At 36.6% G+C, this 13160-nt stretch overlaps 1 protein-coding gene across 2 annotated transcripts in view; it reads right to left on the bottom strand.

Moving 5' to 3' along the window:
* LOC107727993 (astrotactin-2-like) overlaps positions 1 to 13160 on the bottom strand; it is a 236493-nt gene that overhangs the window by 42212 nt on the left and 181121 nt on the right. For both annotated transcript variants that reach the window (XM_016538046.1, XM_016538051.1), the window contains 2 exons: positions 9149 to 9282; positions 8005 to 8153 (listed from right to left, as the gene is read on the bottom strand). In XM_016538046.1, the coding sequence (XP_016393532.1) occupies positions 8005 to 8153; positions 9149 to 9282 (283 nt within the window). The remainder of the gene's footprint in view (positions 1 to 8004; positions 8154 to 9148; positions 9283 to 13160) is intronic.

Raw genomic sequence — 13160 nt, 5'->3', positions numbered from 1 at the left:
GTCTATTTCCTGTTGCTGGAATTAGATGGTTGAGATGACTGCAGAGACGGATTCTACATTTGTGAGATGGACACACTCCTGTTATTTTCAGTTAATCGGAGAAAAGGATAAGAATGCATAGTCAGGTGCAATATGTGTGACACCAAACTCTCAACATGGAGAAATAGCACGAGTAAAACCTGGAAACACCTGGACTGGTGCCACTAACACTAAGCTATTGGAGAGAGATGCGGGTTCGGAGAAGTGAAAAAATACGGTGGACGAGCGCAGCACAGACAATCAAAATTAAGTTTAACTAAAAATAACAAAATCTGTTTTTATTAAATCATAGTCTATAAAAAGAATGAATATGCAGAATATTTGACTTAAATAGCCTAATTAACAGATTAACAAAACGAAAGGAAAAGACTGAGAGATATGCTGAGTTTGGTAGGCTATTTTTGTGGCGCGGCGCACTATGAAAGTCCACGGAAAGGAAACCGAGATGACAGAAATAAAAGTAAACACATTGCAGTTTCGAATGATCTGTATGACCAAAAATGACTTTTTTTGTTGTTCGTTTCCGCTGTTCGATCGCGCCGGCACCTAAAGACAGTAACTAGTAATATTTAATGTATTACATATTGGAAGCAACTTGCCCAACACTGCCCGCCGGCCGCTCCTCCGTTGAATCCGTCTCCGCTCACTCTAGGCCGCGGCTCACTCTAGGCCTCCGGCCTCCGCTCACTCAAGGTCGTCGTGCAAATATGAACACATTTAATTGGATTAATGCCGAATGAGAGAGGTGGGCTGCGTGAGAACACCGTTTGCTTTCAGTTTCGCATTGAATTAGCCTAATTGAGCCCGGGGTCGTCACATGTGGTTGCCGCAAGGCTGCCCGCCACGCCGTTCTCAAGCCCTCCAGCCGCCGTTCACTCAAGCCAGCCTCCGCTCACTCTAGGCCGCGGCTCACTCTAGGCCTCCGGCCTCCGCTCACTCAAGGTCGTCGTGTGTGACGCTGGTTCGTTGTGAAAGTGAAACTACTTTGTTTGTCCTTGCAAAAGAGGACACGACTAGAAATCAGTGGTTAAGTTGTATTTACAACACTGTTCCAGAACAGTTTAACCCAAATATTCAGATGTGTCCAGCGCAAACGCGTAAAAAGACAGTATAAGTCATTATAATCCGTAATTATGTCCTCACTGGATGCAACAAGTGCCTCGTTTATAAGCATCATTACTTTTGAAAATAACCAGAAGTGTTTCTCGAGCAGCAAATCAGCATATTAGGATGATTTCTGAAGGATCATGTGACATTGAAGCCTGGAGTAATAATGCTGAAAATTCAGTTTTGATCACAGCAATAAATTACAAATTTACAATATATTCAAATCAGGGGCAATTCTAGGATTTTCATTTTAGGGGGGCTCCGCCCGCAACGAGGATAGAATAAAATAATAAATAAATAGATCGCATCTCTTTATCTATTCTGACCCAAAGTCTCTACTAATGAGCTGACGAGTTGAATCGGGTGTGTTGATGAGGGAGAGAGTGCTGGGCTGTTCCAGGACAGTTTTAAAAGAGACATGTTCTTAATTGTGACTCATATATAACAAATACTTACATACATGCATAGGTGTAAGGCAGCTTTAATCGCCTTTTTGGTAACTTCTTAACTGACGACATAACTATGACATTGCATGCTCGCAGTTTCTTTTGTGCTTTAATATTAAATAATACAGGCTACAGCGAGCGCCGGTGCATTTGTGCATTCATTGAAGAGCACGTGCTATGAGCGCAGTATATCAGCTGACAGGACAGGAAAATTGGTTTTACTGACTCATGGCCTGACAACATCTCATATGATCGCAGTTCACTGTTGTTGTACTGAAGCTCCTCGTCACCTGTATATTTTCCGCACTCGTTCGTCTAGCACCTGGCACTGAGGTGAAGGAGTGCGCGTCTGAAAAGTCGTCCATTTGATGTGCTCGTAAAGACGTTCTGCGTCTAAATAAACGCAATTCTTGTCAAGAAAAAAAAGACAGAAGCAGCAGTTGTGAGTGGGGTGGCCAACCATAGCTCTGCCCTCTGTTAATTGCATTAAATTTGTTCAACGAGTTAAACTGAAAAAAAAAAAAGATTGCCTGTGTTAATGCGCTAATTTTGACAGCGCTAATTTATTTATGACATCATTGCAAATAGAAAATCAGGGGCAGCAATTTACTGCATTTTTTTCATTGAAAAAAACAGCACAACAATACCAGAAATTTGCATTAAGAAACTTAACTTAAATATTTGTTTAGCTAGTAAATATTTTGTCCTTGTTGACCCTAATAGCATTTCTTTTCCCAGGCATCCCGTCTTAAACTGCCAAATTTCCTCCTTGAAGAATTCCAATTTCCAAATGTCTCCCATTATTCCACAAATCCGTGTATTTCATATTGAAACAGCTGATCCCTTTGTTGTAAAACAAAGAGTCTATTTTAGCCTCAGATTTTACAGAATGTGATACATGATCCAAAAGATGTTTGAATCTAAGAAAAAAAGAGCCCCTGTCAGTGTGTCTTTCACCTTTGATTATTATCACCATCTGATAAACACATGATAGAAAAATGAGCACGTTGTCATCAGCAGGTTTTCTTAGGGGCTTTCACATGGAGCAGTGCTTTCATAGTTTGGTTAATTTGATATGAAAGTGGTTTTCTAAGTCCACTCGTGGCCTGTGGTCTGGGGTGTGTGGAAGTGAAATGATCTTGATGACGTGTAATTTGCAGAATTGTTTGCTTATGGTTTATATCTCTCATGCAGTGCTGTCCTCTGTCTTAATTATATCTTTAGAGAACAGCTTGCATTCTTTGCACCTCTAGCATCTGCTTCAGACAAACCAAAGTGTCGTTCTGTGTGCATTTTTTTTTTAGATATAAAGAAGTTTTATGTGTATGTTTTAGGGCCCTATTAAATTTGTTTTATTTTCCCCAAAATTTTGAGTTAGTTTTACCTTTTTTCATGCAGTTTTTTTTTCTGCATTCCTTTTTTTTGTTTGTTTTGATAGTTCTGTTTTAATGGTTAAATTACATTTTAGTAAAGAAACTTGTCTAATTAATTGAAATCATGAAACTTACATTAAAAGATTAACACAAATGACATTTCAGGGTCCTATTAAATCAGTTTTATTTTTTTAGTTGTACACTCTAAAAAATTATGGGTTAAATACAACCCAGTGCTGGGTAAAATAGGGACAAACCCAGCAATTGGGCTGTTTTGACCCAGCAGTTGGGTTAAATGTTTAACCCAACCTTCTGGGTAGTAACCCAACCGCTGGGTCAAAACAACCCAATTGCTGGGTTTGTCCCTATTTTACCCTGCACTGGGTTGCATTTAACCCAGCATTTTTTAGAGTGTATTTTTCCTAAATTCCATGTTTTCCATTTTAATTATTCTGTTTTAACTGTTTTATTAAAGCATGTCTAATCAATTGAATTCATAAAACATTAACAATTTAATTTAATTTATTATTATTATTATTATTATTATTATTATTATTATTATTATTATTATTATTATTATTATTATTATTATTATTATTATTATTATTATTATTATTATTATTATTATTATTATTATTATTATTATTATTATTATTATTATTATTATTATTATTATTATTTACAAATACGTGCACGCGTTGCACGTTTTGCTTGCTTGAGTGTTTTTGCATTATACGAGTGGCTTTGGAAAATAAACCACAGCACGTTTCTGTTACGTATCTGGTCCATGAACTTCCGTCTGCTAGCCATCAGAGGTCACCCTTTCCATTTTGGTATCGGTACACGGTATCGGCAAGTACCAAAAATGAAAGTATCGAGTACGAGTACAGGAGACCAGAAGTGGTATCGGTGCATCCCTAATTATTATTATTATTATTATTATAGTGCCCTATGAATGACAGATTTTTTTTCATTTATGTATTTACTTTTTTATGTTGTTTGCTTTAATTTTTCTGGATTTATGATTTTATACAAATGTATTATCAAAAACGCTGACAATCAAATGAAAAAAAAATATTATTATTATTATTCGTATTGTTGTTGTTGTTATTATTATTATTATTATTATTATTATTATTATTATTATTATTATAGTGCCCTATGATTGATTGATTTTTTTTTTTCCATTTATTTATTTACTTATACTTTATTTTTTTATTTTTTTATATTGTTTGCTTTAATTTTTCTGGATTTATGATTTTATACAAATATATTATCAAAAATGCTGACAATCAAATGAAAAAAAAATATTATTATTATTATTATTATTACTACTACTACTACTCCAATGAGAAGTGCATTCTACTGTACAATAGCAATATATTTCTGTCACAATTTCTTCAAGTTAAACTTTTATTTTGTTGTCATGAAGACCTTTGAAAAACTTGCATCGCTAATTCACGCAGAGACACACACAACATGCATACTTTATATTTCAAAGTCTTGCTGCACTTAATATGCACAGATATTTTAACAGTCTGTTATTCTTAATTTATAATGTTTCATTTATATAACAGTTTTATTAATTGCACAGCACTTTGGTACAACATGTGTTGTTTTTAAAAGTGCTTTATAAATACACGTACATTTATTTTATTGTTCGAATGTTTGAACGCACGGTTCAGACCCAAATTGGACAATGGGACAATCAAACTCTGTTTCGGACCAAGCAGTTGAACTACATGTAAAAACAGCCTCACATGACCAACACAACCCGAGACCACCAGCTGATCTCAGGTCAGCGTTTTGGGCCGCTGGAGGGTGTAATCCTGCAGTCAGTCTCTCTAACTGATCAGAATCAAAGACGTCACACCATCTGTCCTCCTGCCAGGAATTGTCTTCATCCTCTGCTTTCACTCATCGGCACTCCTCCTTCTGCTGGATGGATTGCTTGCGATGACTAAACCCGGCCTGTTCAACCTTAACATTTCATCTCTCCTCTTTTATTAGATTCCTGTCACCTAAACTCTGACTCACAAGCCATGACTCGGACAGACAGCTACAGGTCACTGCCAGTCACACAGACTGTTAGTATCTCGTCTTCATCTCCCTCTGCTCCTGTAACCCTGAAATCGTAGTGCCATGGAAGCTTAACTAGATTTGACCAGATCAACAAGCCAATCAGTTATGTATTCAGACTCTGACCGCAGGCTACGAGGACAACATCACTGCAGAGCCCAGACTGAACTGCAATTTCCCAGCACTGGGAAATTAGATTTCTAAATTGATCACAGGCATAAGAATGGTACATTCACATCTAAATGATTGGAAGCATCTCGTAAGATTGGACAAGGTCCATTAGGCCAAAAGAAATAGTGAAAATTAAGGGGGGGAAAAATCCTTCTATGCACAACACACTGTCAGGTTGAGTAGAAAAACACATAATGCCAAGAAATTAACTGTATTTTTCACATCAATAAACTCATGTACCCTACTGGTCAAAAGTTTAGAATAATTTAGATTTTTTAATGCTTTTGAAAGAAGTCGCTTCTGCTCACCAGGCTGTATTTATTTGATTAAAATACAAGGGAAAAGTAGTAAAAAAAAAGTAATAAAAGTAATAAAAAAGTAATATTGTAAACTAAACTGAAATAATTATTTTCTATTTAAATATATTTTAAAATGCAATTAATTCCTGTGATGGCAAAGCTGTAGATTCATTTTTTTAATTTAATTTATTATTTAATTTATAATTGTATTATTATTTTATTTTTATTATTTTATTTTTATTATTTTATTTTATAGTTTTTTTTTTTTCAGGATCCTTTGATAAATAGAAAGTTCAAAAGAACAGCATTCATTTTGAATATAATTTTTTTGTAACATTAAAATGTCTTTACTGTCACATCTTTGTTAAATTTTTACCAACATTTTTGAATGGAAATGTATCAGTTTTGACACAAATATTAAGCAGCAAAAACTGTTTTTAACATTGAAAATAACCAAAAGTGTTTATTGAGCAGCAAATCAGCATATTAGGATGATTTCTGAAGGATCATGTGACACTGAAGCCTGGAGTAATGATGCTGAAAATTCAGTTTTGATCACAGCAATAAATTACAAATTTACAATATATTCAAATCAGGGGCAATTCTAGGATTTTCATTTTAGGGGGGCTCCGCCCGCAATGAGGATAGAATAAAATAATAGATAGATAGATAGATAGATGATAAAGAAAGAAAGAAAGATAGATAGATAGATAGATAGATAGATGATAAAGAAAGAAAGAAAGAAAGAAAGAAAGAGGATTAGGGCCAAGCAATAATAAAAAAATAAAACCATCTCGAGAATAAAGTCATTATGTTTCAAGAAAAAAATCGTTAAATTTCGAGAAAAAAAGTCGAAATAAAATGGTGAGAATAAACGTATTAAATTAAGAGAAAAAAGTCATCAAATTGCGAGGAAAAATAGTTGAGATAAAATGTTGAGAATAAACTCATTAAATTACAAGAAAAAAGTCGTTACATTTCAAGAAAAAAACTTGTTCAATTTCGAGAAAAAAGTTGAAATAAAATGTTGTGAATAATCTCATTAAATTACGAGAAAAACACGTGAAAAAAGTCGAGAATAAACACACTTGTGTCATGTTCATTTCATCTCATTGGACTGCGTTGTTTAGTGTCTGCAGTGGGGTGGGTTAGAGAGTAATGCACTGGGGAGTAGCGCTGATACGATCGACTGGGTTCGAGTCTGTTTTTTGCCAAACTCACTTTTCTTCCTTTTCTCATCACATATCACATCGGAAAAGTGAAAATCAATTGCTTAACGAGTATTTAACGAGTTTTTTTCTCGCAATTTAACGACTTTTTTCTCGTATTACAAGAAAAAAGTCGTTACATTTCAAGAAAAAAACTTGTTCAATTTCGAGAAAAAAGTTGAAATAAAATGTTGTGAATAATCTCATTAAATTACGAGAAAAACACGTGAAAAAAGTCGAGAATAAACACACTTGTGTCATGTTCATTTCATCTCATTGGACTGCGTTGTTTAGTGTCTGCAGTGGGGTGGGTTAGAGAGTAATGCACTGGGGAGTAGCGCTGATACGATCGACTGGGTTCGAGTCTGTTTTTTGCCAAACTCACTTTTCTTCCTTTTCTCATCACATATCACATCGGAAAAGTGAAAATCAATTGCTTAACGAGTATTTAACGAGTTTTTTTCTCGCAATTTAACGACTTTTTTCTCGTAATTTAATGAGTTTATTCTCAACATTTTATTTCGACTTTTTTCTCCAAATTTTAACGAGATTTTTTCTCGAAATTTAACAACTTTTTTGTCATAATTTAATGAGTTTATTCTCAACATTTTATCTTGACTTTTTTTCTCGCAATTTAACGACTTTATACTCGAAATTTAACGAGTTTACTCTCAACATTTAATCTCGACTTTTTTCTTGAAATTTAACGATTTTTTTCTCGAAAGTTAATGACTTTAATCTCGAGATGGTTTTAATTTTTTATTATTGCTTGGCCCTAATCCTCTTTCGTAATAAATAAATAAATAAATAAATACATACATAAAAAAAAAATATATATTTATATATTTTTTTACATTTATGTATGTATGTATTTATTTATTGCTTTTTTATGTTTGACTAATAGGGTAGGGTGGTATAGCCTACTAAACTTATTGCAGTATTCCACTGTATTGCATAGATGGATATAACATTTGAGTAATGATCACAGCAATAAATTACAAATGTACAATATATTCAAATATAAAACAGCTATTTTAAATAGTAGTGTTATTTCACAATATTACGTTGTTTTTTTTCTGTTTATCAAATAAATGAATGCTTCGTGAGCAGAAGAGAATTCAAACAATCTTACAAACAATCTTAATTATTCCAAACTTTTGACCAGCAACGCAGTTCCCCTTGTATTTTAAGAAGTTGTTTTTGCACAGACTTTAATACAATTCAGTGTGAAGCGGGCGTTCTTCTCTGTAACATTGTTCATAAGCCTGAGAGTGGCGCTTACCTGTGTAGATTTCTGCCTCTGACAGGTCCTCTACTCGCTTGTGTTGAATGACGTAATCTGAAACCTTGTAGCCAATCAGGGGTTCCACATCGACCCATTCCAGCGCAACCATCGTACTGGAGGGTTCCAGGTGTGGAGCCAGTCTCAATCTGTGAAAATAAAGACAAGCCAGCATCGGGTGTATGTGTTAGTAGGATTTGACATAATGGCTCTGTTCCAAAACCCACTGAGCTGCCTAAGCAGGAGGCATTTTAAGGCACCATAGATGTGACTCTGAAGCAAAGGCTATTATAAACAGTAGGCAGAATATTTAAGACACCTTGAGGAATTCACTAAGAATGAATTAGACACAAGAGCGACACAAGCTCTCTGCCCTCATTTCAGACAACGACACGAATATGGCCGTAAAATCTGTGCTGAACATAATTTGCATGGGGCAGTTTGGATCTTGTGGGCTGGAAATGTGATGTTTATTCCATTCACAAAAGAATCTGAAAATAGTCTGAATCACAAAATTGTCCATTTTATTTTTCCCACTACCTTTTTAAAAATGTGCAGATTGTTTGGTTTTTTTAAATTAATATAAACAAATAATTAATTTATTCATCAAGGATGCATTAAAGTGATCAAAAGTGACAGTAAAGACATCTATAATGTGCACAACTGTTTTCAACATTGATAATAATCAGAAATGTTTCTTGAGCAACATATCAGCATATTAGAATGATTTCTGAAGGATCATGTGACACTGAAGACTGGAATAATGATGCTGAAAATTCATATTTGAACACAGGAATAAATTACATTTCACAATATATTTGCATAGAAAACATATCTCACAATATTACCTTTTTGCTGTATTTTCGATCAAATAAATGCAGCCTTGGGGAGCAGAAGTGACTTCTTTGAAAATATTTTGTATATTTCATTATGTGACTCAGCATTTAATGTAATGGACATACTGACTGAGTCACCAAACGATTGCCTTGATGAGACGCTGCCTCACAATTTGGCAGTGAACATGAGGCATATTTGGCAGCAGCATATGTCTTGCCTAAGTCTAGGATGCCTTAATATTCTGCCAAAAAAGAGGTGCCAGGAATCAAGTATTGCATAAAGATGCTTGTAGGTGGGGGTAACTTACACGGGCCGCCGCAGGGGGCTACAGTTGGGAAGCCCGTCTTTGCCAAGCGCCGTCAGGTCACAGCGGCACCAGTTCTCGATGACATCACCCTTCCCCGCACACCAGTATGAGCTCATCATGGCACTTTTGAAGGCCTGCAAAATAAACGGCACAGGTGAGAAAAACGCAATTATCTCCACGAGAAAACGTCCTTCTGCCGTACTCGATGAGTCACCACGAGTCGCCAACAACACGCTCTGTCACCTCCACTCGAAAAGTAGTGTATCTCTGTGAAGTTAGGCAGGCTAAGGCCATCTCAGGCTGCTTTGTACAGACAAGAACCTGACAAGATTTAATTGGAAACTGTCCCAAAAAAGGTCAGGCCACGTGTGAATGTCAAGAGACTTCGTCTCTGGGGCAATAATAAGACAAGTGCGGGGCAGAGAAGGAGGGGGCAACTGAGACACAGCCGAGGGACGGGACGCAGCGAGATGAGAGGTTGTGACTCATTCTAAAGCCGCCTTTCCACTATTACCGATAGACAGGAAGTCATTCTCTTCCAGTGCAGAGTAGTCCGGGAGCTACGTTGAGTACTGACTAGCTGTCGACCGGCTGAAGTGAACTCTGCATGTTTGGTGATTAGATTAAATGCTTTGGATGATTCTGCTTCAATTGAATGCAATGTATCCGGTGTGCGATCTGTCAGTTGCCCAAGCCGCGACGCAAATCTTCTGAAAGAGTACTGAAATCTCTGGATTAAAACAAGTGAAGAAGAAGCAGAAACAAGCGACTATGTAAGCAGATGCATAGGCCTATGTAAAATAACGCCATCATCAAACATTAAACAGCACATAAATCAAAACTGCCTAACCTTACCGAATGAAATGCCAACTCAGGAAGTGCTTTGGATCTGTGTTTCATCTGTGTATTCATCACAGATCCAGACGTAGTCTTTGACAAAAACATTTTCTCAGCTTTTTGTTCAAAATGTTGCTTTTTAAATGAAACCTACACACATTCAAATGTTGATAAAAAAAAAGAATGCATGAAACTAGAAGTAGACGTGAGATATGGCTGTATATTGGCACTGCTGTGATTCGGCCGTAGAAGGTAATCACCGTAGGTAATCACAGTGTGCCGATATACAGCCATATATCACGGCTACAATTGTGATATTGCGTTTATACAACAGTTCGACGGCACGAGTGTATAAATGAATATGAAACAACAATGGAGTGTCTTTAAAAACCCTCTTATGTGTGGAACTACTTCCTTCTGCCACAGATTCAATCTCAGTTTGACAGTTTAACAGCTGAGCTCAAGATCCATTACTAATTTGAAAACATCACTTTGGAACTAGTAACGAAGGAACGCTGAGTTGCTTCATTAAAAGGTTATTGTATTACTGTATTAAAAGCAGTATTATGTGGAGTCGAGTAGAGAGAGAGAGATGGACTGAGCGAGTGTGATTACCTGCATCTGATACAGCATTCATTCTTCAGCTCAATCTCATATTCACAATAAAACATCAGTTTGAATATCCGCTGAGGAAAGCAATATCTTTGTCGTACTGTCCTTTCATCTGTTAAGGGTGATTTCCGATGACAGTGCTGCTCAGTGCATTTGTTAACTGCGTCTTACAAGTTGTTGTAGAAAATAAAAATAACTTCCGTCTCTTTCAATATAAAAGTCTTTACTGCTGACTCACTCATAATAACTGTCTCTTGTCGTCATCTAATAGCGGACAATGTAACTAAAATCACCATCATGAACACACACCGTTTCCCAATACTAAATACTAATACAGAGTTATGGCATGAAACTCTAGATGGCACAGTCCAATAGGTCTAACTCAATCTGACCTAATGACATCATTATCACATGACACAGCTGATTGGTTCTCTCCTGTATCGTTAGCCAATGAGGTCGCTGTTCAACATTCAAATATATCACTTGTGCTTGCCGTAGCAGTTGCAGCTTGCTTCAGAAACCCTCCACCTTCCCCAGCTCCACCTGTAAAGATCTGCTACGAGGTGATTAATGTACGCTATATGGGGGTTATTTCATGTATGTTATATTTGCAGCAGCAATATTTCTTACATGCTCACAGCAGCATGTTGTGGATGTATTGGCAGTAGCAAGTTTCAGTACTTGCTCTGCCGCAGCAGCAGCAGCGTAGCAGATCTAATCCGCCAAGACCAAATAAGTTAACATTGTCATGTACATTACCATGCCAATCCACCCGAGAGTTGTCATGACATAACTATTATATATATAAAATATGATTTACTGAATAATACTATTTAATAAACATCAACAACAGCCATCATAAAAGTTGCTAGACAATTCAGTCAAAAGTACAAAGGCAGCGCTCTGATACACAGCATTGAATTTACATAAAATATAACGTGATGAAATTTTGCCTTCTGCTAAAACTATTTGCTCTGGAACAAATAATAGATTAATGAGACCAAATACGACCCGTTAGATTTACCCCAAACAAATTATATCTCATGTTTAACCACTATAGAGACATCAGAGCCAGCGGCAAATTCCAGAAGATTTGGCCGAGGTGAGGCTGCTCTCGGCGGGTTCATGAGTGCTGAAAGGCCGCTGATGCCCTGGAACTCACATCTCCGAAAACGTTAAAGCAAATTTTCAAACAGATGTTATCTTTATAAACAAACCGCATATTTTAAGTAAAAACAAGTACATTATCGCATAAAAAAACTCTTAAAACTACATTCCGTGACACAAAAAGAACTGTTCTGAGGACCAGAAAGAACTGTTGTATAAATTCTGGCAAGGAGTGGGTCTGTATTACTTACTATTGGAGAAAGCGTAATGGTCAACTTGGATCATGTGTGCCTTAATAACCAATCGCATTAAGGCGGTCACACACCGGATGAGAAGCGCAGCGTCGTTTCACAACGCATCACACCACGTCTTTAAAATTCAAACACATTGTTTTCTATGAGTGTACGCACACCGGCGGCACCGTTCGGAGTCTGTCCAGCTACGTCGTGTTGTACTTGTTGTAGATTTGCTCTAGACGCAGCTTGGCGCTGCGCTTCTCGTCAGGTGTGCGACCGCATTTACAGCCTTGACGTCATTAAATTTTAGTCAGAGTTGTTGGACACTCAATCGCCATTTACGGATACCTTAGAAATAAATGAGAAGTGCCGTAAGCTGAATCGCACCTGTCACAAAAAGTCAGTAGGCGCGTTTCCATCACAGATTTGCCCAAAACTTTGGCGATATTTTATAAATGTCGATAAAAAAGTATTGCGAAATGATGTCGTTTCCATTAACCAATGTTATGCTACTAAAACGCAACCTTTTGCCTCTCGCGATAAGTCATGGCAATGGATTTTGGCTATATTTATTCAAAGGAGGCGTATAATCGATATTTACAGAAGCAGCACAGAGAGCCGCTTCAGAAACGTGCGTGGCGCGGCTGGATTCTGGAATAAACACAAGCATTGTGGCCGCAATCAGCTTCAGTACGTGTGCAGTCTAAATTCTCTAAGCATTAATGGTAGGGAAAGCTCCTTATACTGGAGAGCGGCCAAACATGATGTGTTTATTGGAGGTTATAGTACATTGAAGAATGATCATATGACTTTTTACATACGCCATGTGACCTGTAAATGCGAAAAAGCCGTTTCCATTGCAGTTTTGCAAATTATTCCTTTTTCGCATTGCCTGAAAAACCACCTCATGTGAGCGTAAAAACTTTTTTGCGATATATGGGCGTTTTTGCGAAATTGACCCGTTTCCATTAGGCATATTTTCAATTCGCAATTTCAATTTGCACAATTTGAAGGGTAATGGAAACGCGCCTAGTGATTTGTCTTATAAAACTGCATTTTTTTCAGAGTAAACTCTAAAAATAGTTCAATCAAAAAGTATTGTTTAGTGTAAAACATGTTGAAGATTAGCTGATAGGCTGTCAATTCATTAATTGATAAGCTGTTTCCTCTAAAATGCTGTTTATTCAGCTTAGTAAAGCCACTCCTCCATTGACATCCAT

The sequence above is a fragment of the Sinocyclocheilus rhinocerous genome, unplaced genomic scaffold (genome assembly GCF_001515625.1).
Source record: "Sinocyclocheilus rhinocerous isolate Xijiao unplaced genomic scaffold, SAMN03320098_v1.1 scaffold1364, whole genome shotgun sequence".
In the NCBI taxonomy this organism is placed as follows: Eukaryota; Metazoa; Chordata; class Actinopteri; order Cypriniformes; family Cyprinidae; genus Sinocyclocheilus; species Sinocyclocheilus rhinocerous.
Note: the sequence above shows the minus strand (reverse complement) of the source record. Positions and strands in the feature narration are given on the sequence as shown.